The 25,932-nt window shown below is 38.2% G+C and overlaps 1 protein-coding gene across 1 annotated transcript in view; it reads left to right on the plus strand.

Moving 5' to 3' along the window:
* Nucleotides 1-8,097: 8,097 nt before the first annotated feature.
* The window catches only part of Samtor (S-adenosylmethionine sensor upstream of mTORC1), a 46,150-nt gene continuing 28,315 nt past the window's right edge, over nucleotides 8,098-25,932 (plus strand). The window contains exons 1-2 of the mRNA XM_050145860.1: nucleotides 8,098-8,366; nucleotides 18,441-18,582. Coding sequence (XP_050001817.1) covers nucleotides 8,213-8,366; nucleotides 18,441-18,582 — 296 coding nt within the window. The 5' untranslated portion in view covers nucleotides 8,098-8,212. The remainder of the gene's footprint in view (nucleotides 8,367-18,440; nucleotides 18,583-25,932) is intronic.

Raw genomic sequence — 25,932 nt, forward strand, 5'->3', positions numbered from 1 at the left:
TAATGTACTAAAATTTTTCTTCTTGATGTTTTGTAATTTGAGGTTTTATACGTGAACCTGTGCTTTGTTGTGAATACTTTCTCTTTCATACATGGGGTATGAATCAAAGTATTTTTTCAAATGGTTGTCCATCTAGCTTGTCTTAGCTTTTTTCAAAATAGAAAATTTTACATTTTAGTGGGAAATCCAGGAATTTATCTGTGTATACCCATTATTCCCGAACTTCCTCTCCTGTTCTATTGATCTATTTGCTTACATTTGTGCCAATGCCATACTTCCCTAATTAATTAATTAATTAATTAATCAATGTGCTTGTGTGCTAAATATTCAAATGCTCTGCTTTGTTCTGCTTTGCCAAAACTGTTTTGGACTTTCTGTCGTCTTTGTATTTGAGCTTTTGAATAAACAGGTGTTCGTAACTGATGAACCATCTATTAAGCCTAACCTAACTAGCTTATTTAAAAAAAATAGGATTTCCTGAATCTTTAGATAGATTGTAAGGAACTGAAATTGTTAACACTGGGGATTCTGACCATGATTAAATACATTTTTATTGACTAAAATATATTTGTTGGGAGTTTGATTTTGAAATCAAGAATTTTATGGAACCACTAAGTAAGTTGGAAATATCATGTTTCCTGGCATAGTAAATTAAATTCTAATTACTTTACAAGAAAAAAAATTAACAATAGCAGTCAAGTTTAAGAAAAGCATGGAGGTTAAATTTGACATATGAAACCTTGTAATTTCTGAGGTAGTATGAGATTTGGGGAACAAATTTTACTCTTAGGATAAGACAGAAATGCTTCAGTGGCAAACACTAAGTTCTAAAAGTAAATTGATACATGCTTAATAAGAGAAAGTATAAATTAGCTTCCTGCAGCCAGGAAAATTTTAGTTTCTCAGGCCCCTTGAGACATTTGTTTCTATCCATTTTTAACTATTAGAACATTTTGACTTTTCAATGCAATCACAGCCAAAAGGTCACTTCTTAACCACACATATTTGCATCAGCTGATAAAACCCAGCAAACAACAATCCCCCTGGAGTTACAGGAAAAGCTTCAAGTTCACATGATTTTCTTCCCTGGACCCCTCTATACAAGAAGTAGAATTCTCCACTAGACCTCTCTACACAAGACGTAGAATTTGTTCTATTTCATATTTTGAAATGTCCTTTACTACAATATGTTAAGTAGCTCCACATATCCCAAAGAATCAAGGAGGAAAATCTAGACTGTCTCCCCAGGCCCTCATCTTCAATGAGCATATAAGAGACACAGCAACGACTCGGGGAATGCCTGGCTGCCTCTGTTTGGCTTATAGAGGGCATGTCAAGTAGTGAGAGACAGAACTCCATCACTGCAACCCAAGAGACTTACCCTTTCACAGTCTTCCTCAACAAACCAAACTAGTCACTCGACTTTCTGCTCTTTTGTGTTCCATTCCTCCAAACAGTTTTTTTTTTCAAGAGGGTTTATAAGAACAGTGGAGGCTTCTTACAGTGTTCCCTATGTTGAAAGTTCCCCCAAAACAAAGATGTTGCCCAAAAGGAACTGAGCAGCGGGGATACAACATTCCTCGAGGAACAGTCTAGGTCAATGTCAGCCACAGAATCATTGTAGAATGGGAGCTAAAAGAGATCTTTCAAATTTTATTTGGAAGTGTATTCTAAACTTTATTTTATTACTCATTAGGAGGACATAAAATTAATATAGTCTTTTCTACAGCATTAAAAATAAAAACTACATTGAAAATTTATCGATGCCTTTCACTTAGTCAAGTTAAGAACTGTTTAGTAGAAAGTTCCGCTTCAGTACACATGCATGGAGATTGTATGTACCATGCTTTTAAATGCCCTGGGTCCCAAAGTAAAATGCATTTGTTTCTTGACTCATGATGAAAATAATAGTAAAGATGTAAATTGTAAATATGTAAACTATTCAAATATAGACTCTTCACTTGACATTTAATAGAGGGGGGAAAAGTAAAGTATAATGGAAAGGGGTTAAAACACAATAAATGTATGTCTTTCTCACACACATTCAGTTCCTGGTCTCATGGAGTGTTTGAAAGTTGTGGGTTTTCTCACATTAGACAAGTAGTCTACTGCTGTACTATAGACAGCTCCTTTAATATTTCATCTTTTTAGTTTGAGACAGAGTGTTACTAAGTTTCTCAGGTTATCTCTGAGTTCACTCTGTAGACCTTGAAATTGTGAGTCTTCTGCTTCAGCCTCCTGCATAGCTGAATTTCCAGGCATGTACCACCAGGCCTAGTATTGATCCCTCAGTCTTTTCCTTCATTTTATGGGCATAAGCTATTGCTATTTTTCTATGTAGACCTATTTCTATATTATTTCAATGTGATTATTAAATGTATTTAATGAATTAGTATGTCACAAATTGTTATAAACTTAATAGCAGCACACAGAATGAGGTATTATTAGATATCACCTGTACTTAAAGCTAGTCTTAATACTGTTTGGTGTGTGAACCCTGGAGAAACAAGAAGTCTGTGTTATTTTGTTTTGGTATCTTGTAGACTCCAGCAATTTTGAGCCTATATTAAGAACTGAAGAAGTGAGTCTGGAGATAAGGCTCAGTAGTTAGGAGACTACTGCTCTTCCAAAGGACCCAAGTTCAGTTCCTAGCCACCACGTCAGGTGGATTACAACTTCAGCTCTGGGAGATCGAAGACCTCTGGCCTCTATACATACCCATAATTTAAAATAATAAAAAAAGATTCTTTACAATATAAATTGCAAAAGAGGTAATTGAATAAATTATAAACATAATCATTAAAGAAAATATTCATATTTCAATAGGACTTTAAAGTAGTAATCTGCCTTAATAAATAAAAATATAACAGTATTTTCTTTGCTTGAATGTGCTTTCATTCTGTTTGTTTCTATCAAAGTATAAAATTTAAAAAAAAAACACTAAGTGTATTTTTTCCAAAGAAAGCTTCTATAAGTTGAAAGAAAATACAAAAAATTTAGTTTTTCTATCCCAACTAATGATCCTTCTACAATGTAAAATTAAACAAAAAATCTATACGTATTGGTATTTTTGAATGAATGGTTAACAACTTTCCAAATAATAGGTAATTTCCAAGATGATATAAATTTTACATTTCTGGTGTTGTGTGACAGACTTTTCCTGGGGAGATACAACAGACATGTGACTCACCCCAATTAGGAAACTGATGACATACCAACATGTGGATAGCATCTGTGCTGGCTAGTTTTATGTCAACTTGACACAAGCTAGAGTCACTTGAGAAGAGAAAACCTCAGTTGAGAAAAATAAGGTGGGGCTGTAGCCAACCCTGTCGGGGGCATTTTTAGTACGTGATTGGAGGAGGAGGACGAAGCCCTTTGTGGGTGGGGACATCCCTGGGCCATTGGTCCTTGGTTCTATAAGAAAGCGGACTGAGAAGGCAATGAGGAGCAAACCAGTAAGAAGCGCCTCTCAATAGACTCTGCATCATCTCCTGACTCCAGGTTCTAATCTAGCTTTCAGTGATAGTGTTTCATAACAGCAAAAGTAACCCTAACGATAACCACCAGAGTCCAGTTGGGTAAAGCAGTGAATTTTATTGGGGTTACTTATAGGAGCAGAAATGACTAAAAAACAGTTGTATCACCAAAGCACACCTCAGTCTGGGTGAAAGTTCACAAAATCTGGAAACCTAGAATATACACCTACCTGCCTATAACAGGCTTTCTTTGGGGCCACCAACCAGCTCCCAAATCATGACCTGGAGACTTATGATTAGTTATAAATGCTTAGCCTTATCTTATGCTGGTTCCTAGCTAGCTCTTATAACTTAATTTAACCCGTTTCTCTTTATCTAGATTTTGTCTCAGGGCATTTTACTTTTCTCTCATTCTGTATGTCCTACTTCATGTCTGTCTGACTGGCAGCTTCCTGGCTGTCCTCAATCTCCATCTATTGTTCTCCTCAATCTCACAAGCCTAGATTCCTTCTCCTACTTAATCTCTCTCTGCCTGCCATTCCCACCTATATCTTTACTGCCTAGTAATTGGTCATTCAGCATTTTATTAGACCAATCAGGTGCCTTGGGCAGGCAAAGAGAAACAGCAACACATCTGTACACAATTAAACAAATACTGCATAAACAAATGTAACATATCTTTACATCATTAAACAAATGCAATATAAACCAATGTAACACGGCTCTACTTAGTTAAAGTAATATTCCACAACATAAGTTCACAGCTCAACAGATTGAAGACTATCCTTTCCAGGTAGCATAGTTGGCTTGTGTGTCTTTCAGGGATTGAGTTTTTTCTTCTCCCAGGCAGTTCCGCTGTCAATTCGTTCCAGTGACTGGACTTGCCTGAAAGTAACTCTCAGCAGTCATGACTGTTTATTTACTCTTGGGGAAGGAGGGAACCTCATGAATCTGGTTATTTTCAGGGACTTCCTGAAGCTATCTTGAGTTGTTTCCTTCCTGTCTTAAAGGCTTCCCCGTAGGATGATGTATATAACTTTCTGATCGATCTGTTGTTTCATCGGTTCACCTTCTTATAACATTGTATCATAAAATACCTTATTGTTTTACTTTTCTTTTATATCTATGTCTTAACATGTTTCCCTCAGAAATGGAAGGACTTTTAACCTTAGAGGAAATTACTACACATCTAGTCTTCCTTTTAATTGAATTTCCTGAAGTCACGACCTGAAGTTTTTTCTGACTTGGAATATAATAATAGCTCTAGTATCAGTAATGAGGAGGTTGATCAAATCTTTTTGCAGTATTTTTGCATGAGTTATACATATAAATTTGACATAGGGATTTTTATTATCTAATATTAAAATATATTTTTAAAGTTTGGCAATAAAGAAGGCCAAAATGAAGTGGATAGCACCACTGGAATCAAAGAAAAATAGAAAATAAATGATCTAAGTCATTCAGAGATTCCTAATTTCCATTAGTAGTTCTCTGTTTCACAAGGATGCTCAATAAAGGCAGAATGAAAGGGACTAGACCCTGACAATGCACCCAGAACCTGTGATGTGGACTTCTAAAGTTTGCTTTCAACACTGAGTATGTTATTTTTTTAGTTTCCACATTGTTATACTGTGTTGATTCTTTTCATCGCCAATAGTATCTCATTTTTCTTATAGAGTGTGACTATAAACAAAAAGAACAAGGCATTTCCTTACTGCTATATGAGATGATTTTTTTCAACAGGTGAACCTTGTGATAACAGGCCTAGAAGAGAGTGTAGAAAGTGGTCAGATAAGGCAAGAAGTGAAGATGAGAAATTAGTGACCAGGGTTGAGTACAGTCTTAAGAAATGGCACTTTTCCAAGACTGCTTTGTCTTTCTCGGTGTATAGTGTTTAACGGCAACAATTTTTATCTCTGGAAGACATCCAAATTAATAGTGGAAGAAGTTTTAAAATACATTTCTAATGAATTAAAAGCTTCACTAGATAAGGGAAGAGTGCTGGTATTTGCTTGGCCGTAGGGTATGCTTTTTCAGTATGACACGAAACCTACATGCTTCAGTGAATGCCTTTTCTTAAATTCCCACATTCACTCCAATGTTTTTAACCTTTTTTAAAAGGTCTTAAAAATTCATCTGCCAGTAGTATGAAAGTTTAAAAAGGCAAAACAAAGAAACAAACACAACCTTGGCTGAAGAGTCATCTCAGCAGCTAATAGTTTACTGCTCTTGCAGAGAGCCCACAGTGAGTTCCCAGCTCCTGGCGATGACTCACGACTACCTACAGCTAACTCTAGCTCCAGCTGTCCCAAGGCACTCTTCCAGCACCACAGGGCATGACATGTACATGCACAAGTCTACACATGTACAAATAATTAAAATAAAAATATTTAAGCAAAATGATTAGACTTAATTTCTTAGATAGAAAAAGTTACTATTAAAACAAAATAAACAAAAAGAAACAACTGACTATCTAATATTGAGTACAAATGACATATCCTTTCTTTACTACCAACTGCTATGTAGTTATCAAATATTTTCAACTTTATTTGCCTTTCATATGGGGAAAATCAAAACAAATAAATAAAACAACAAAACACCACAAACCATCTAAGCTCTCCTTTCTTTCCAAAAGAAATTTCCCTCTCTAAGACCACACTACATGTTTCTTTGTTAGTTGTTTTAAAGTTTATCTCTGTGTCTGATCATCACTCTGATATTTCTGCTCCTGTAATCTGGAGAGCAGGGTAAAATGCTTTGTTCTGCAGGCTCATCTGAACCTAGGAGGGAACATGCAACAGTTACTGTATAAGTTGACTACACGACCACTCTATTGCATGGCTGAGGGGAAAGCTTTTTTGCTTGATATGAACAGCTAGAGGAATCTGGAAGAGTCTAGAGTAGAGAGAAAGTAGTATAATAAACATGGCCAGCAGAGTGGGCCTGACCAGGAGAGAAGAAGGAGCAGAGTAGGCAGAGAGAGGAGAGGGCCCGTGGTGGGTACATGGGAGATGGGAGAAGGGGATAGGGGTAGGTTGGGATAGAAAGGTCAAAGAGAAGTGAGAGGAAGACTGAAAGAGGACCAAGGAAGGGCAAGAAAGAGGAACATAGCCAAATACACATAGCCAATACAGCATTATAAAGAGAATGAGAAACTGGGGGAGGGAAGCTCCTGAGTTAGAGGAGTTGGAGGGAGTGTGTGAGAAGAGCCAGGATGACAGTATGAACTCTAAAATGCTGAGGGAGCCTGGAGGCCAGCATGTACTTCGGTGTGCTAATAGGGACCACAGATAACCGTTTGTCTTTTCTGCCAATGGTAAGGGAAATAGTTCTTTTGGGAACCAGCTTCACCCATTCCTGAGGGATGCTCGTTTTTGTTTAATCCCGGAATCTGGGGAAATGGAGTTTCCTTTGGACCTAACAGTTACAAAAGGAGAATGTTACTAGTACTACAAAATCATTGATCTGAAAATTTCAATGTAACAATGTCTATACAATGTAATGTAACCAACAGCTCCAATGTGGAGGTAGCCCACAATTGGATACAATTCATTCCTGGCCTGCAGAAGCTTCAGCAGCCTAGGTACCAGTACAGAGCTAATAAGGTCTCCTTTAAATGGAGAATACTCTTCCAGGTTTCTTTCTTGCCAGACAGGCTTCTTTGTGTAGCTCTATCCTGGACCTTGCTCTGTACACCAGGCTGGCCTTGAACTCACAGAGATTGTCCTGTCTCTGTGCCCAGAGTGCTGGAATTAAAAGCATTGGCCGCGACTGTGCCACCATGCCTGGCCTAAAAAGTTAGGAAAGGGAAAGCTGATTAGTGAACTCTGTAGGCACTAGTAGACTAACTCTCCAAACCAATGTGAGACAGACCACCTGAGCAGACTTTTCTGAGTTCGGAGACAACCTACAATCAATGTAGGTTTTCCAGAAACCCCATGGTTTGTACAAAAGTTCTACAGGAAGACAATGTGGCCTTTTAATGTTTCCAGCTTGGTTTTTCCACATCTCCTATTGTTTTTTTATTACTTTTCCTTTGCCCATTTAGGTGTCTTTCGTGCAGGAGCAGCATGCTTGGCACTAACCACAGTTAGCTGCAGAATTAAAGCCGGATTTGGTAGCTTGACCTCCTCTTGACCCCCAAAGAAAGCAGGCAAGTTTGGACTCCTCCTTGAAGTGTAAAACCCTGTGCCATCAAGTCTTCAATGGGTATCTAGTTGATAGGACTCTATAAAGGTGCAACGGGAACTCAGATGGTGGCATCATCTCATAACACTCAGCGTTAAGTTGGGAGACGTGCCAAAGCTAGACCTGACAATGAAGCCCAAACTCAGCAAACTCGGAGGCGCACGCGCACCTCGCACCACCAGCCTCCTCCCCCTCAACCCCTCACCCTCACCCCCCAGGCCCGCTTGGCTCCTCCGCACAGCATCCGGGGCGGGGCCTGGCAAGAGGCCCGACTCTCCCTCCGCCTCCACCAGCTGCTTCTTCCCAAACAACCCGGCGCTCCGCCGATGCCCTCCGCCCATTGGCCCTTGGCCCCTTCCATTTCCGCCCAGCCCTCCGACGTCCACCAATCACCCGGCGCTCTCGGGAAGACCCCGCCCCCGAGGCCTTGGCTGGGGCTACTCGGCCTCGTCCTCCGGCTGCTGCCTCCGCTGCTGCCTCCTCCTAGCCCAGCTCCTCCGGCCGGGGAGAGACCGCGGGGCCCGAGGGGCGGCGGCGGCGGCGCGATGGAGCCCGGGTCGGGCGGCCGAGGCGCAGCGCGCGGCCAGCGACCCTCGAGCGCCGCGCAGCCCCGCGAGCAGGAGCGGAAGCTCGAGCAGGAGAAGCTGTCCGGGGTGGTGAAGAGCGTCCACCGGCGGCTCCGCAAGAAGTACCGCGAAGGTAAACAGGCAGCGGGCGGGGGAGGGGAGGCGCGTCCCCCGGCTGGGTCAGCGCTTTCCAGCCCTACAGGCCACCATTGACACACACGGGGGCGGCACGTCTGCCCTGGCCGCCACCGGCCTCCTGCTCTCGCCTCCCGGAACCCTAATGGGCAGTGGCCACCGGCCCAGGCCCCGTCCCCGGCGGTGTGCGGAGACCGCTGTCACCGGGCACACACTGGGAAGGAGGGAGGGAGCGCAGGGATGGGGCTTTCAGGTAAGACCCGAAGACAAGGGAAAATCCACTCGGGAAGGAGCCCGGCAGAAGGGAAGCTGCCCTCCTGATTGCTGCGCTGGACCAGCCTGTTGTTCTGCTCGCTTGGCAACAGCCCCTCTTCCTCTTCGCCCACTGGCAAGGCCGTGCCGAGGCCTCCCCTGCCTGGTCTCCCAGGGCTGCGAAGTCAGCAGGCCCAGGAGATGATCTCAAGGTGCTTCACCTTGTTTAGCCGGAGGAAGGGATGGCAGGCAGCTCCATCTTCAAGTTTGTGGAGGCAGGCAAGAAAGCGATCTGGGGCAGGTTCTTTAGATACCGTGCAGTTTTGAATATTGTCTAACCACAGCGACTCTGAAAGACACGGATGCCATTGAAGCCGGCCATACATGCAGCACCCTCCGTGGAAGCGGCTTTACTGACTTTTGCTTATGCCAGAACTGTGTCTGTAGTTGGGTTTTACGACTTATCCTGGCATTTTTTAAATGGAGGCTCTCAAACAAAGCAACTTTGTAAGATTTCCGAAGGTGAAAACTTGATTTATTCGTTTGCTCAGGGGGAAAAAAAAAAAAATCTCTTAAGTATTAAAATGGGATCCTTTCAGCAGATTTTTGCTTTAACTTAATTGCAAAATGAAAACTCAGCAGTGTTCTGATGGTAGTCCTTTAGTTAATAATTTAGGTTAAGAGAGAAGTTATGACAGGGAAGGAACAAAGACCTGTGAGATCATGTTGCTGTTCAGTTTTACACACTTTCCAATTACTCCAGAAGTTCAGTCCAAGTATTCTTCCTTTGAGTGTCGGTTCTGTGTTTCATTTTTAAAGTATTCAAAGTTTCTTTCCTTGACAACTCAGTCCTGGCTTTTAATAAAGGCCATTTGATATTCCCATAGATGGTTTATAGCTATTGTTTGATAGGTACCAATAGAAGAGCCTTGGCAAGCATTTTAAGGTATTGAATTTTTTTTTATTAAAATTGCTTTAGTTCCCAACCGCAATTCAATAAAATGAGTGGTTACCATAGCAACAGTTGCATCATTCTTGATAGTCACAAAATGCACTTACATAATGGCATTCTCTGTTGGTTTTTATGTTTGCAGAAATGAGGAAATAAGTGGACCCACTTTTCTTCGATTTATAGTTCCATTTTGTACAAATCTAAGACACGTCTTTTAAAAGAAAATGACTAGTATATAATTCAGTTTCTATTATTAACCTTTTTGTGATAATTTCATTGTTATTCATTATTCATTTATTCATGAACGAATAGGTTCCACTTAAATTAACACACTGCTAATGTGTCATTATCTCTTTAAGCTGTTGTTTATGCATGCTTAGTTCCACATGTTTAAACATGTCTTTAAGCCCAAATTCTAAGTAGGGGAACACTTAGTTCATAATGAAGGTGGGTACTTAGAAATGGCCAGAACTAAAAGCAGTGCATCTAGTTCCGAAGTCATTGATCTGATGAGCTGTTGGGCAGGTAAAAAGCCTTTGAATAAGCTATTCTTTTGGCATTTTAATACCCTGAATTCCATCACCCAGCTAGGCTTCTCTAGGTTTTGCTCCAGTGATATATAATACCCCATCAGTTAACTTGCAAAGTAGATGATCTGAATGAGTGTGTCCTTTCCAATGTTCACGCTTTGTATGGCCCTAGTCTCAGTTGTTTGAATGCCCAGGAAGTCTGGCTATATAATCTTAAGAAATTATTCTTGGTGTTTATTAGTACAGCATAGTATTGTAGTACTGATGGTCTATAGACTTTGTATTCTCTAAACTCATAGCAGTTTTCTCACCTGGAAATGCAGTGAAAAATCCCACTTAAAATCTTGGAATGTAAGACTGTAAGAACCCATAGTTGTCATGAATGATTCTTAAACATGGTTGATCTTAAATTGTCTACATTTTATCTCATATCTACAGTTTCTGGACCTCCATCATTAGGAAACATATTAGCCAGATTTAGTGTAGAACTTAATTCTTTCATTTTTATAGATGAGTGGGCTCTAAGAAGATCAAAGTAACTTTCATGAAGCTAAGAATGCTCATCATTAATTCCATACTATTTTATGGGAGAGAATAGTTTCTCTCCCATCTCTTATACTATTATTGGTGATTTATGTGTTAGAATATAAGAGAAAGTGGAGAGCAGGAAGCAATACTAAATGTTGGGCTGGGCAAGGAAGAAGGATATTTGTTGGTGGCTGTGGGCTGTAGGAAATGTATGCAGTTGACTTGGGGCAATGTGCAGTACAGCTTTTTCAGGGATATGCTGGTAATGAAAGAAATGGTTTGGATTGGAATGGAAAGGGAAACGAAGCAGTTACTGAAATGAACACAAGCAAGGGTAAAGAATGTAGTGTTGAAAAATGGAGTTTTTCTTGCCTTTATCTCCGATAGTGGATTTGAAACGCAACAGAAAGAAAAGTGAAAATGAGACCTTCCTGCTGAGATGAGGAAAGGTGTTTTCCTCGCCTGCTCTAATCTGTCCAACTGGTGAGTGTTGACAGTGATGAGCAGGCGTGGGCTGGGACAGTGAATAGGGTTAAAAGGGCAGCTTGGTGGACTTAATGCGCTCTGACCACTGTTTGACTGCTCCACTTCACTGCCTGCCGTGGTCACCAAAGATCGTATTCTAGCTTGTATAAGGAACATGAGAATTGGCCGTAAAGAGCAGTGTTTGAGACAGTTCTATATACCTGAATAAGTTACTGAAAGAAAATGTGGGGACAGTTCCTAGCATTGCTAATCAGAAAAGATTCTTTGATGTCCAGCCACGTGTAGATAAGACACTGTTATAAATTGAGTTGATGTGAAGAAAATCATGCTCGCAGAAACGGGTATTTTCTATCTTTGCTATACAGAATTAATAGAGTTTGATTTCCACAGCAACTTAGAACATTTTAAGTTGACGATAAGATGTAGAGACACTTATTTTGAGGCAATAACTAGTTTGGTTTTGCTTTTCAAATAAGGACTGGGTTGATTGGTCAGATTTACTTGATCAGTGTATCTGATTTAGAACTGAACTGGAACCATGTGGATTTTCAGTTTTGTTTTTGCTTTCTTTTGTAGTTTTGGTGTACGTGTTATGTGAGTGTATGTCTTGTGTGGATACACGTTTATATGTGTGCCTTTAACTGTGAAGCCCAGAGGTCAACTTCAAGTGTGTTCCTCGGTTGTATCCATTTTATTTTTTTGAGACAGGGTCTTTTTCTGAACCTAGAGCTCTCTAACTAGGCCAGACAGGCTATTCAGAAATCCCCAGAGATCGTGGGATTATAGTGGCACAATGTTGTGCCTGGGCCTTTTATATGGTGTTAGGCATGCTTGCAAGGCAAGTGCTTTAGTGACTGAGCCACCTTTTCAGCTGTCGCTATTTTTGAGCAAACACCTGAAATGAGAGTATTGTGGGGAACTCCTTTTATCTTCAACTTTTCTTTTAGTAGACTTTCTCCACAGCTGTGTTAATAAATTGGCCAATTCTATGCCACCAAGAGATTTTGGAAAGGTTCTCCTCTTTTATTATTATTCAAGTGACGTTTCATTTTACATTTTCCCCTAATTAGTACCCATTCTGATACAGAGTAAGAAAAGTGTGTGCATGCGAGCATAAGTGCACACTTTTCAGAAAATCTTTGCTTTATCACTGTAATAGATTCTTCACCAAAAATCTAGTTAACTTAGCTCTAGAAGATTTTGTTGTTGCTGCTTCATTTGTTTCTTTTTTTGGGGGGAGGAGTTGTTTTTGTGTTGAAGGGAAGATATGAACAGATTGTAATAATCAGTAACACTAATGCAATTGATTGAGTGAAGGGCACACAGTAAGTGTGCAGTGTGTGTTATCTATTTGATTTTATCATTGTGTGTCTTTGTGGTATATTTTAAATGATAACCTAAGAACAAAAGTATTAATGTAAATCCTTTGGTTACTTCACAGGCCACAAACAAATAAACCCAGAAGTCCTGTTCTTAGCCTTGGGCCTCTTACAAGTGTTCTCTTTGGAACTCCATGGAGTATGCAGTAGACAGAAGAGTCAGAACAGTGAAACAAAAGTACAGTAGACTGCAGAGGAAGTAATCTAGAAGAGAAGAAACTAGTTAGGTGGCTGTTGATGTTCATCTGATTTAGAGTTGATTTAGTCATGGTGGTGAAATGGAGAAAAATAAGAATAATTTGAAAGGTAGAATAAGCAGTTTTCACAAAAGTAAAGAGGAAAAGACAATGATAATGTAAGGTTTTGGGGGAAATGTTAGTAGCCATTAAACCCCAGGTTAGAAATGCATTCTACGTGTCTGAGTAAAAGTGCTGTGGGCTGGGTAGACAGGCAGAATGCCTTAGGACAGGGGTGGAGACAGTGGTTAGTGTGCACCAGCAAAACTGCCCAGAGAAGTGATGAAGATGTGCTAAGAGGTGCTTGGAGCCTCCACAGAACACAAGGAGCACTCTCAGAAGTTGAGTTTCTTCTGTGCTAGGTTGTAGCGCTGAAGAACTCTGCTATTTATGCTTCATTTCCACAAAATGGCAACTTATAGTCTTCAAGAGAAGACAAAATTAGAATTCTTACGTTCTTTAAGAAAAGGTGATTGGCTTTGATTCTGAAACATTCTCAGCATTATCCTAAGGGCAGTGCTTTCGTGTATATCCAGTTTTTAGCTTCCAGGACCTAGTGTGAAGTTTCTTATACATTAGTATGTGCCAGTACTCGGTTAATTTTAAAATGCTGATTCTTGGGCCCCCAGAAAGCAATTGTGTAAGTTGTAAATAAGGACACATTTATGCTTTTGATGCAGGTGACTGTTGACCCTGGTTGGCGAGGGCGACACTAAACTAAGGTTATTTAGTTGTAAAACTCGATAGTTTGATGCAAAAAAATGAAGCTCATTCCTTGGCTGCCTATATGATGCTTCATTTCTATCACAAATCATAATATGCAGGAGGGAACTGTCAGTTGGGGTAGCTAACTTAGTGATTTCTCTATTAACTTCTTGGTGTTTTTGCTATACTGTTATAAAAAGTTATTTTTAACATTACATGGATTCAATAGTATATCATACACATACATTTATTATATATAAAATAAAGAAGAGATGATGATAATTGAGTAAGTTTTAGGTATATACCCTGCTATTTAATGAAAATATATCTTACATCATGATTTCTCAGTCAATCTGGTAGACATCACATAACAGTTACTCTGTGTGTGAATGACTACTAAAAATTTACTTCTTTTTTAATATATACATTCTAAGATAGTTACAGTACTGTACATTATATCTTTAAAGCTTATTCATTTTACAACTTAGTTTTTAACACTTTGACCAACATCTACATTTTCATCTCTTCATCCCTTTTCCTCAAACCTCTGATGAGCATACACTACTCTGTATTTCTTTAAGCTCCTTGCTTTAGAGTCTACATATAAATGATCTGAGATGCATGTCTTTCTGTGACTGGTGTATCTCATGTAGTGGGATGACCTCAGAGTTTATTTACATTATCAAGAGTAGCAGGATTTTCTTTTATAAATTGAATGGAGTTTCATTATATATAAATACCATACTTCTTTTGTGTACTACCCATTGATGGACACTTTTTTTCTGTATTGTAACTAATACAACAGTAAACGTGATGTCTCCTTTACATATTGATTTTGTTTTTCATATATAAAGAGGGGGAAACAGGGGTGAAAGGGAGGGAGGAGGTGAAAGCTTTTGGATGTTTTGAGGAGCCTCTAGATTGTTTACCATAATGGCTGTGTTGTAATCTCAGAACAAAGTACATAGGCCCCCTTTTCTCCACATATAGCGGGTGGCCTTTTGATATGCTAGCCATTACACTGTAGTTTTAGTTAGCATTTCCCTAACTACTAGTAATGGTAACCATCTTTCCATGTACCTAGTAATCATTGCCTTGGAAAAAATGGCTTCAGTTCCTTTACCCACTTTTTTTAAAAGGCTGGCATAATTTTGCTGAATCTTATGAGTCCCTAGATATTTTTATATTAATATTTTACCATTTGTGGTTTATAAATAAATTAGTCATAGAGTTAGCCTCATTAAACTTTAAAATCTTTGCTTTATATTTATACCTTTTAAGAATGAGAATTAGGATAGTAAGAAAAATAATATCATTTATAATTAGATGATCCCAACATGTAAAATAAAGCGATTCACTTTCCTTGAATATAAGAAATTCATTATAATCTAGTATTTTTACTAAAATTACTTTTCCTTAAGCTTAAAGTTTTTCAGACAGACCTGTGAACTCAATGGATGTAATTCTACTTCCACGGTAAATTAGTTGTTTATTTTTAGTGGGTATTTAAAAATGTAAATGTCAAGAGAATACAGAAAGTAGAAGTCAAGGTGTTGTGAACTTTGTTCTAGAGTTTATATGACTTTTAAGTTGATTTTTAAAACTATGTAGTTAAGCAAGTTATTGTTGCTGATTCTCTAAGTTTGTTATTCTTGTTTGATTATGAAGTGTGTATGTAATGATGCTTCCTAAAAGTTGTTTTTTGTATTCCTTGTAATAGGAAAGGTGAAGTATATTTGTATATTAAAGTATATCCAGTTTTTCTAGGATGCCTGTAGACAATGAATTTTACAAGCGAGGTGTGGGGCATGGAGCTCGGTGATACGGTACTTGTCTGAGCATGCACGAAGTCCTGAGTTCACTTCCCAGAACTACATAAAGCAGAGCGTGGTGGCACGCTCTTGTAATCCCAGCACTGATGCTAGAAGCAGGAGTACCGGATGTTCAGTTCATCCAAGTTTGAGGACAGTCTCAGGCACATGAGACCCTTTCCGTCATCATTAGATAAACTAATTTTTGCAGTAGATGGCAGTTTAATAAAGAAACCTACAATTGATCAGTGTGCAAAGAGTGAGACTGTTGGGAGTTTAGTTCCAAATAGGACATCTCTGTCACATTTCCTCCCTGACAGTTCAGAGATCATCATGGGAGAGGAGGCCAGAAAGGTTCTAAGAGCCAGAGATAGTGACTGTTTCCAGGGAAACAGTATCTCCTGACATAAAAATGCTATTGCACACATGTACTCACAGGGGCTTGGGTTGCATGCACACAGTACAAGGCAGCTCCAGTCCCAGCATGGGTGGGATAGAAGCTCATGAAGTGTCACCCCTAGCTGAAGAGCCATTGACAGTCAGTGGCTATTAAGGAGGGAGAATCCAGTTTTTTAAGGGAGCACTTGAACCTGAGAGAGATAAGTGGTGGGAGGAGGATATAGAGAAATTGGAGGACAGAGAATAATGGGTGAAATTGATGATATGATGTATGAGGTGCGCAAACAATGAATAACGAATAAAAACAAATAAAAATAAATGGGTTATTAGTCACAGTGGTGTTGAGTTATTCATAAATGACATTATATTGAAATAAATCCTAAGATAAGCTCATTGCAAACTTTGGTCTTGAATATTTTAAAAATATTTGTTATGATATGATGAACTACAGTTTTAAGCAGATCTTAAATTCTACTTTCTGATTTGTCCTTTGATAATGAAAATATTATCATTTATTTTGTACATGCTGAATGCATGTGTAAGCAGGTGCACACACACACACACACCCAAGTGTACCCACGTGAAGACCAAGAATTAAAGTTTGGTGTCTTCCTTAGTTGCTTTCCTTCGTTTTTTTTTTTAAAAGCCAGGCTCTCTGACTGAACCTGGAGCTCACTGACTGTCTAGACTAGCTGGCCAGTGAGCTTTCCCAAGTCTCCTATATGCTGACCACTGGTGTGGTGTTAGAGGCAAACACACTGGAGCTTTTCTTTTGACTGTATTCTGAGCAAGCACTGTACCTATGGAGCCATTTCCCCAGGCTGCAAGTTACTCTCATTTTTGAGGAAGTAGATTTATTTCAGCTCAGAGTTTCTTTCAGGGAAAGCCTGGCAGAGTTCATGTGGAAGGGGCGATCCCTGCCCCTAGTTTTTGGTTTGCTTACATTTCAGTGGCAGCCAGGAAGCAGAGTGTATTGTCCTTTGAAACGAAGCAGTAGTTAAAATTGTGGTTGGCCTAATAACCAGGTGGCTGTCAAAAGTCGTTAGAATCAACTTTTAATTTTTAATATACGTTTAATGTATATACAGTTTGAGTGTGCAGAAGAAATTTAAATATACATGCTGGGCATTTATTGACTTTTTTAAAAAATCAATTTGAGAGCAGTGCTTTCAGAACCCACATTATAATATGCTTAAATATTTTGTTAATGTTTAGTATTTTAAACACTATAAAAGAGAATACTATGAAAAATTAACTTGTCCCATTTTTCTCTATAAATTATTTAACATAGCACCCTCAATAAACTTTCAGGAATATAATGGAAAGTAAATTTTTCTCAAAATTAAAAATCAACTCTGGGTCAGGGTAGTAGTGGCACTCACCTTTAATCCTAGCACTCAGGAAGCAGGGGCAGCCAGATCTCTGTAAGTTCAAGGCCAGTTTGGTCTACAGAGTAGAGTTCCAGGACAGCGGGGGATGTTACACAGAGAAACCCTGTCTTGAAAAACACGAAAAACAAAACCTCAACCATGTTTTGTCCATTTTTAACCATTAAACATTTACTGTAATACATATTTAATAGGCTTTGATAAATGTTTGTTGGGTAAGGACTGGAATTAATGTTATGATTCAGGATACGTACAAGGGACATAAGGAGTATATTAAATTCATGTCTGTTTTGTTATAGCCTCACTCACATTTTATTTGTATGTTTGGCACTCCCCTCTCTCTCTCTCTCTCTCTCTCTCTCTCTCTCTCTCTCTCTCTCTCTCTCTTACCTATTGACTAGAATCCAAGGTTTATAACTTCCCTGGTTAATGGGAATTAGGAAAGCTAGTGCTGAAGCTTCTTGCCCTTCTTAGGTCCATTAACATTATGGATATGATGTCTTCACTAGCAATGTCACTAACAACCCCTGTACTCTTTGTCAATTTTTTTCTCCTAGGTTTCCCCCCATCCCCTTACTGTTATTGCTTAGGGCTTTCTCCCAAGTAAAGTACAAATACTCAAGTCTTTCAATTATACCTACTGTTTTTAGAGGCTGCTTGTTTGTTTTCTGGCCTCCCAAGCCTAAAATAATCACTCAGAAACTATATTAATTAAATTACTGCTTGGCCAATCACTTAAGCATATTGCTAGGTAGCTCTTATATTTTAAATTAAACCATTTTTATTAATCTGTGTATCATCATGTGGCTGTAGCTTACCAGGCAAAGTTTCAGCTACATGGCATCTCTTTGGCTCCATACTCTCTCCTCCTTTATCTACTTGAAATTCCCACCTTGCCTTGTTCTGCACTGCCATAGACCCAGAGCAGCTTTTTCATTAACCAGTGGTATTTGCAGCATACAGAAGGGACTCCCACATCAGTCTACTACCATGTAGAGTCGAAATCAAGTCTTGCAGGAATTAAATGAGTTTTCATTACACATAGGGTCTTTGAAATATATTTGATAATAGAATTATTATACAAATCACTCACATTTATAATGGTAATTTTTTAACTAATGCCTAATTTCCAGCCATACTTGTACCCTACCAGCACATATTTACGTCATATATGTATATCTGGGGTGGGGGTATGTGCATACAATTAGCGATGTTCAACTTAATAAGTCTGTTTGAAAGGGTAAATTTTGATAGTCAGATCATCAATTGTAAAGCAGTGTTTAAAACTTCATTAAGTTTTAATTCATAATATTTTTATTCTTGTTTTATAAACTATCTTTATTTTCCTAAAATTAGCTGACACATAAAAATAAAGTTAACCTAGATCATCTTTTCTTTGTATACAGTGGGAGACTTTGATAAGATCTGGAGAGAACACTGTGAAGATGCGGAAACCCTTTGTGAATATGCTGTTGCAATGAAAAATTTGGCAGATAATCACTGGGCAAAAACTTGTGAGGGTGAAGGTCGTATTGAATGGTGTTGTAGGTGAGTGTTTTATAAACGGGCACTTTTGGTCTCCAATATATTCTTTAACTTAAGTGTAAAATGATGTGCTATTTATTATACCACAGAGGAAACTATAAATACTCTTAAGTGATGTCTTTAAGATCCTCTTTTTCCTTTGTGTTTCACTTTGTCTAGGTTTATTTCAGTTTCCTTGGCTTTTCTTTTTTTTTTTTTTCATTTTTTATTGATTTTTATTTATTTTTTTTTTTTGAGCTCTACATTTTTCTCTGCTCTCCTCCCTGCCTCTCCCCTTTCCCCATTCAACTCTCCCCCAAGGTCCCTGTGCTCCCAATTTACTCAGGAGATCTTGTCTTTTTCTACTTCCCATGTAGATTAGATCTATGTAAGTCTGTCTTAGTGTCCTCATTGTTGTCTAAGATCTCTGGGATTGTGGCTTGTAGTCTGGTTTTCTTTGCTTTATGTTTAAAAACCACCTGTGAGTGAATACATGCAATAATTGTCTTTCTGTATCTGGGTTACCTCACTCAAAGTAATGTTTTCTAACTCCATCCGTTTTCCTGCAGAATTCAAGATGTCATTTTTTTCTGCTGTGTAGTACTCCATTGTGTAAATGTACCACATTTTCCTTATCCATTCTTCTGTTGAGGGAGATTTAGGTTGTTTTCAGGTTCTGGCTATGACAAACAAAGCTTCTATGAACATAGTTGAGCACATGTCCTTGTGGCACAATTGAACACCCATTGGATATATACCCAAAAGTGGTATTACTGGGTCTTGAGGAAGGTTGTTTCCTAATTTTCTGAGAAATCACCACACTGACATCCAAAGGGGTTGTACCAGCTTGCATTCCCACCAGCAATGCAGAAGTGTCCCCCTTTCCCCACAACCTCTCCAGCATAAGTTGTCATCAGTGTTTTTGATATCGGCCATCTTTACAGGTGTAAGATGGAATCTCAGAGTTGTTTTGATTTGCATTTCTCTGATGACTAAGGTTGCTGAACATTTCCTTAAGTGTCTTTTAGCTATTTTAGATTCCTCTGTTGAGAGTTCTCTCTTTAGGTCTGTACTCTATTTTTTTTTTATTGGATTATGTGTTCTTTTGATGACCAATTTCTTGAGTTCTTTGTATATTTTGGAGATCAGACCTCTGTCTGATGTGGGGTTAGTGAAGATCTATTCCCATTCTGTAGGCTGTCATTTTGTCTTGTTCACCATGTCCTTTGCTTTACAGAAGCTTTTCAGTTTCAGAAGGTTCCATTTATTAATTGTTTCTCTCAGTGTCTGTGCTGCTGGGGTTATATTTAGGAAGTGGTCTCTTGTGCCAATGTGTTCAAATGTACTTCCCACTTTTTTTTCTGTAAGGTTGAGTGTGGCTGGCTTTATGTTGAGGGCTTTGATTCATTGGACCACCATAAACGTGCCCAATCTCATCTGATCTCAGAAACTATAGTTTCCTTTTCTTAATCAAAATGTTTTACCTTTCACATGCTTAATTTTTCGAAGCATTTTATAAAATATGGCTTTAAGTCTATTATTACGTCTGCTTGATATGGAATGGCTGGGTATTACACATGGGAGGTCTGCCCTTTTCTGTAGAGAAAGGAGGAGTGAATGGCTATTGGAAACTGAACTCAAGTTCTGTGGAAGAACAATCAACTAGTGCACTTAAGTGAAGCCATCAGTCCCCACCCCTTAAAATGTTTGTATTTTATTGAAAGTAGATTGTTTTGTAAGATATATTCTGATTATTCTTCCCTACCCCAACTGTTTCAATGAAGATAGAGTTGTGCACTGATAACAGGGTAACCTTGTAAGTTTTTAGGAGTAATCATATTGCTCTATCCATGTAGCAGTAATAGTGATAGGTTTTCTCCTGGGACTCAGGAGTGATTTAGAATTTAGCCATAGGCTTTTAGCTTCATTGGCAGTATCAGGTATGTATGGGTTCCATCTCTTGTAGTGGGCTTTGCTGCCAATCAAAAAGTGACTGGTAACACCTATAGTATTTGTGCCACTATCATACCAATGGGGATTTGTTGCAGAAAAATCCCTAGTGCAACATGCAGGGTTCAGGATCCATAGCTGCTGAGTAAGGATTCCGATTACTTTTTGCCTCTGGTTATATGAATGGCATATTCCAGCCCTGTGAACACTAGCTAGTAAGGATGAATCTTCCAGGCCAGCACTAGCTAGAGTTTTCCTTGTTCTCTTGACTAAAGCTGTAGATCTTACTGTCAAGTTCTAGAGGTAACAAATATTATTGACAGTAGCCTGTATTTGGCATAATGGGATGGGGGTAATTATGGGACCCGATAGGCCAACATCTCAAAAAGAGGTATCCTTTTCCAATTACTGAGGATTTATTTGGTAGCGTGTTGTGTCTAGTTGGGTTATTGTGTCCATGCTGCCTCCCACCCTCATTATAGGGCACCTGCTTTGGACCTTTTTTTATATTGTGTATACATTTTAGAAAGTTTCTGCATAGTAGGTTTTTATATTGCTTTTGCAAAAAAGCCTTCAGTGTTAGTTATCTACCCATATTCTCTCTTTCACCCTGCCTGCTTGTTCCCCACCTTACCCCATCCTTCCAACTTTCTCACCCAACGGTGCTACTTTCTGTTACCCATCCCTTGAAAGATCCCTCCTTCGCAGTGGTCTTTACTAGTTACTTAACCTCTGGGTATTCCAAATGAATATAAAATTTTAAAGCTTAAGTTCAAATATGAGACATATGAGAGGAAACCTATAATGAATGCTTGTTCTTCTGAATTAACCATACTGAAAGGGTTACCTTCTTGATCATGGTTGTTTCCAGTTTCATCCATTTGCCTGTAAATTTTATTTTTCCTTAACAACTGAATAATGCTCTGTTATGTATGCGTACCACATTTGTATTATCCATTCTTAGTAGATATTTAGGTTGTTTTCTATTTCCAGGGTATTGTGAATAGAGGGGCAATGAACATGGGTAAGCAAGTATCTCTGTAGTAAGATAAAGCTACATCTCGTGGTAAACCTATTTTTAACTTCTTGAGAAATCTCCACACTAATTTCCATAGTGGTTGATCAGTTTTCACACTCACCATCAGTGAGTAAATATTCTTTTTCTCTACAGCCTCTACGTTATCTCCTTCATTTAGATGGTGTTTTTGTTGTTTCTTTCTTCTTCTTCTTCCCTTTTTTTAATCCTAGGCACTCTGACTATGGTAAGACATCAAAATAATAATAATAATAACAACAATAATAAAATTAAAATATCAGTCATGAAGCTGGTAGTAATTTTTTGTTTTTGTTTGTTTGTTTGTAATTAGGAGTATTTATAAAAGACCATATACATAGTTGAGAAACACTTAAATGAAGTTCAACATCCATAGCCATCAGGGAAATACAAGCTAATTCTCTGAGATTTCATCTTTTAGTTTTTTGAGACTTGTATATGTGTTTACATCCTTTCTACCCCATTTCCTTCCTACTCCAAGTCCTCCTATGTCCTGCCCCCTGCCAATTTTATGACTTGTTCTGTAATTAGTAGAATTGTGTGTGCATGTGTTTATGTGTATGTGTGTGTGTGTGTGTGATCCAGAGCAAAATGTGTATGTAAGAGGGGCTATACAGTGTCTTACTTAAACCTAAAGCTAGTTTGGCCAAAACGGCCTCAACCAAATATTAAAATTTCATTTATACTCTTCCCTGTTCATTTTAAGAGAGTCATATATTTATTTATGTGCATACATGCATTCATACATATATGAGGCAGGTGAAAGTAGTGAGAAAATAAGAACAATGGATTGTGGAACAAAGAATTGTACAGTTGGGGAAATAAAGGAAAGGTCCCCTTTCTCCCTCATCCCCCCCAAAAGAAAGATGGGGTGTTTGTGATTAACTGCTTAGTTCTGTTTGCTTAGCTCTATAGAGAAAATGTTTATAGAGTTGACTAGTTCACCCCACCCTCCCAACTAAGAACTACAGAGTTGTACTACTAGGCTAGACCCCTCCCTGGAAGAGGGGGGGGGAGTTCAGTGCCCTCCAGTCAGGAACAGAACCTCACTGTTCCACTCCACAGCCTTGGCTTTTCAATTATCAGGTCAATCCAGGAGGCAAACCCTCCTCCTGTTTTTGAGCGGACTTTGTTCAGAAAGAGATTATTTTTAGGTCAAACTGCTAAAAATAGTTGATAAGAGTTTAACTCAAACTTCTGAAGAACAATAGTCAAGTAGAAGATGCGGTTTTAGAAAATAACAGTAACAAAAAGATTGAGCTTACCATGATGACACATGCTTTTAAAAGCACTTAGGAGGCAGGGCAAGTGAGTTGTGAGTTTGAACATGCCTGGGCTATACACTGATATCTTGATTCAAAACAAAATGTGTGTGTAAGAGAGGTTGAATGGTATCTTTCTATGAACCTAAAGCCTTCAAAACAATATTAAATTTGCAGTTATATATAGTCTTAGTTTAAATTATGTATAATTTCTTTCCCTCTTGATAATTATAAAAGATCAGTATTACTTTCAAAGCTAATATGGAATTAAATACCAGTTGGTCAAAAGTTTGCTTCCATTTAGTTATACTTAAAATTTTAAAGAAATTTGGTGTGAAATTTACTTATTTACTGACTTATTTACTCTGCTAAGATTTTTAATGGTCATTTAGTAGGAATAATTCAGTATTGGATTTCTTTTAGAAGAATAATTAGATTTCAAGTGTAATATGCTGAAGAGATGGCTTAGCAGTTAAGAGCACTGCCTGTTCTTCCAAACATTCTGAGTTCAATTCCCAACAACCATATAGATGGTGGCTCACAACCATCTATAATGAGATCTGGTTCCCTTTTGAGGAACCCAATATGGATGTGTTCAACAGAACTGCCATATATGGGCTGCCCATGCATGCTTCAGTATTTCCAGGGCATAAATTTCATTTAATTTTTTTTGGATTTCTTTTATAAAAATAATTAGATTTCAAACTTAATGTGAAGTAAAGCATTTTTATGTATATCACCAAAGATACATAAACACATTTTCCTGAAAAATTTGAAATTAGTTCACAAATAGCATGCCATTTTATCCCTGAACTCAGAACTCCTAAGGAGACAATCCTTCTGTATAACTGCAACACCATTATCATTAAGACAATTATCAGTAATCTTCCAATTTACTAAACTTATCTAGTTCATAAATTCAGATCTCTTTCTTACTGTATCCAGAATGAATCTTAGGGTTTTGTGGTGCTTTCAATTAGACTAGCTCCCATAGGCTAATACTTTTGAATACTGCCCCACAGTTGGTAGAACTATTTGGAAAGGCCTAGGAGGTGTGGCCTTATTGGAGTAAATGTGTCACTGGGGGTGGGTGGGACTTGGAGATTTCAAAAGCCTCTGTATTCCCAGTTAGCAAGGTCACACACTGTCTCTGGCTTGCTGGCTGGCTCTCTGCTCTATGGTTGTCTCATGTAAGCACTATGCCTGCCTGCTGTTGCCGTGCTCTTGGCTGCGAGGGTCATGGGGGCTAACAGTCTGGAACCAGGAGTCCCAAATTAAATGCTTTCTTTTCTAGTTTTCTTTGGTTGTGGTGCTTTGTTATGGCAGTAGAACAGTAAGACAAGATTCCAAGGTTTTTTTCCTAAATACAGTGAGACCTTGGTAGTGTTATTTCTGTGTTCTTACTTTGTTTTTTATAACTTTGAGTTTTTGCCAAAATGTCAGCTTTTTAGAAAATCTCACATAGTTTAATTTTGATTGTTGCTTAGAAGTGGCAAATTGAATTGTTCAAATATTTAGATATCTTCACCGATTTTTCTTTTTTTGGTGTCTTATTTTATTAATTACTGAGAAATGTTATAAGATAAATTTCACCAAATTTCTTAAAATTGCTTAACTATTTTCTCTATTTTTGCTTATTATATTTATAATAGTTAACGTTAAGACTTTCTCTATTTACTTTAACATAATTTAGCTGCATGTCTATTTCTTTTGGTTATAACCCATTTTTTTTTTACTTGCTTCATTGTGTGTGTGGCAGCTTGTTAAATATTGCTGTTGTGCTTAAAAGGCACTGGAATAACTGTTTTCCCCAGAAAGGACACAGCTTTGTTTTTTCCTAATGCAGGAGCTAGGATGAAAGAAAGAACACTTAGAGCCATCAGTAGTAATTGATCTGGAATGGAGCTAAATTACCTCTTTAGAAAGCGTCATTTCACATTTGGTTTCCAGTGCTTTAAGAGTGAGGGGATGAATGCTCTGTGTATGCAGAGGGACAGCTCTTGGAGAAGAGGAACTAATCTTGGGATATTAGCCCAAGAAAGAGCACAAAGATCCTTCTCTGAGTTTTCATTCTATTCTCAGTCTCTCATGCTGCTGCTGCCCAAGAATCAGAAAGAATATATGAATTATTATATCTGTAGTTTGGTTCTTTAAAGATTTTCGGACATTCCCTTATGGCAAGTTATATCTGATCAAATGAAAAGCATTTGTTAGTTTTTAAAGTTAGTTTAGATTGAACTGCTCTTCTGCTTGATGGACTATTATCTCTTCTAATTAAGAGGGGTCTCTTGTTCAAATCAAATATCAATTTGTATGGTATTCATAGCTTTTCTTCTTTTGTGGAAACAAAAGCAAAACCTCTTCCCCAATATAACACATATGCTGGTTTCCAATCTGAGGTCAACACATCATTAAAGTATACCAGCTGATTCTGTAGTTTTTTTTCCACAATCAAATGTCCCTCCATGGCTGTTGTTCATTTCTCATTATCATTCAGAAAATTCAAAGTTAATAAAGCATTATTTAATCTATCTCTGGGTGTTTTTATCATCCTTTTCTCTTTTTTTAACATATCCTTTAGATTTCGATTTGATCTTTGTATAACTGCCTGCCCTATAGAATTGTGTGGTATACCTGTAATATGCTTTATAGTATATAAGCAAAATTTGTTTCATTTTCTTAGAGACATATGCTGGAACATTGTCTGTCTTTATTTTCCACAGGTATACCCATGATGGCCATAACTTCTAGGAAATGTGTAATTATTGAATCAGCCTTTTCAAACTCAAAGCAGTTGCCCATTGAAAACCTGAATAGATATTAATGGTGTGGTGTACGTATTTTAGTTGTCCAGACACTACAAAATGGAACCTATCCGTCTGCTAGATTTTAGTCCATTGAGTACCCTTTGGGTTACTTCATGCAGGTAGTGGTGTTCGGTTGTATAAAGAACAAATAAGATGTTTCCTTATAATTTCCTTGGCTTATTGTCATGTGGTGGAGAGGTCTTTTTTTTAAAAAAAAAAAAAAAAAAACTTTGCTAGTGGTGATTTTTTTTATGAAATTCTGAAGCCTCCAGCACATTTCCAATAAATAATTGATCGATTT

The sequence above is a fragment of the Alexandromys fortis genome, unplaced genomic scaffold, assembly GCF_014885135.2.
Source record: "Alexandromys fortis isolate MF-2015 unplaced genomic scaffold, M_Fortis_MF-2015_v1.1 scaffold_34, whole genome shotgun sequence".
NCBI classification, from domain to species: domain Eukaryota; kingdom Metazoa; phylum Chordata; class Mammalia; order Rodentia; family Cricetidae; genus Alexandromys; species Alexandromys fortis.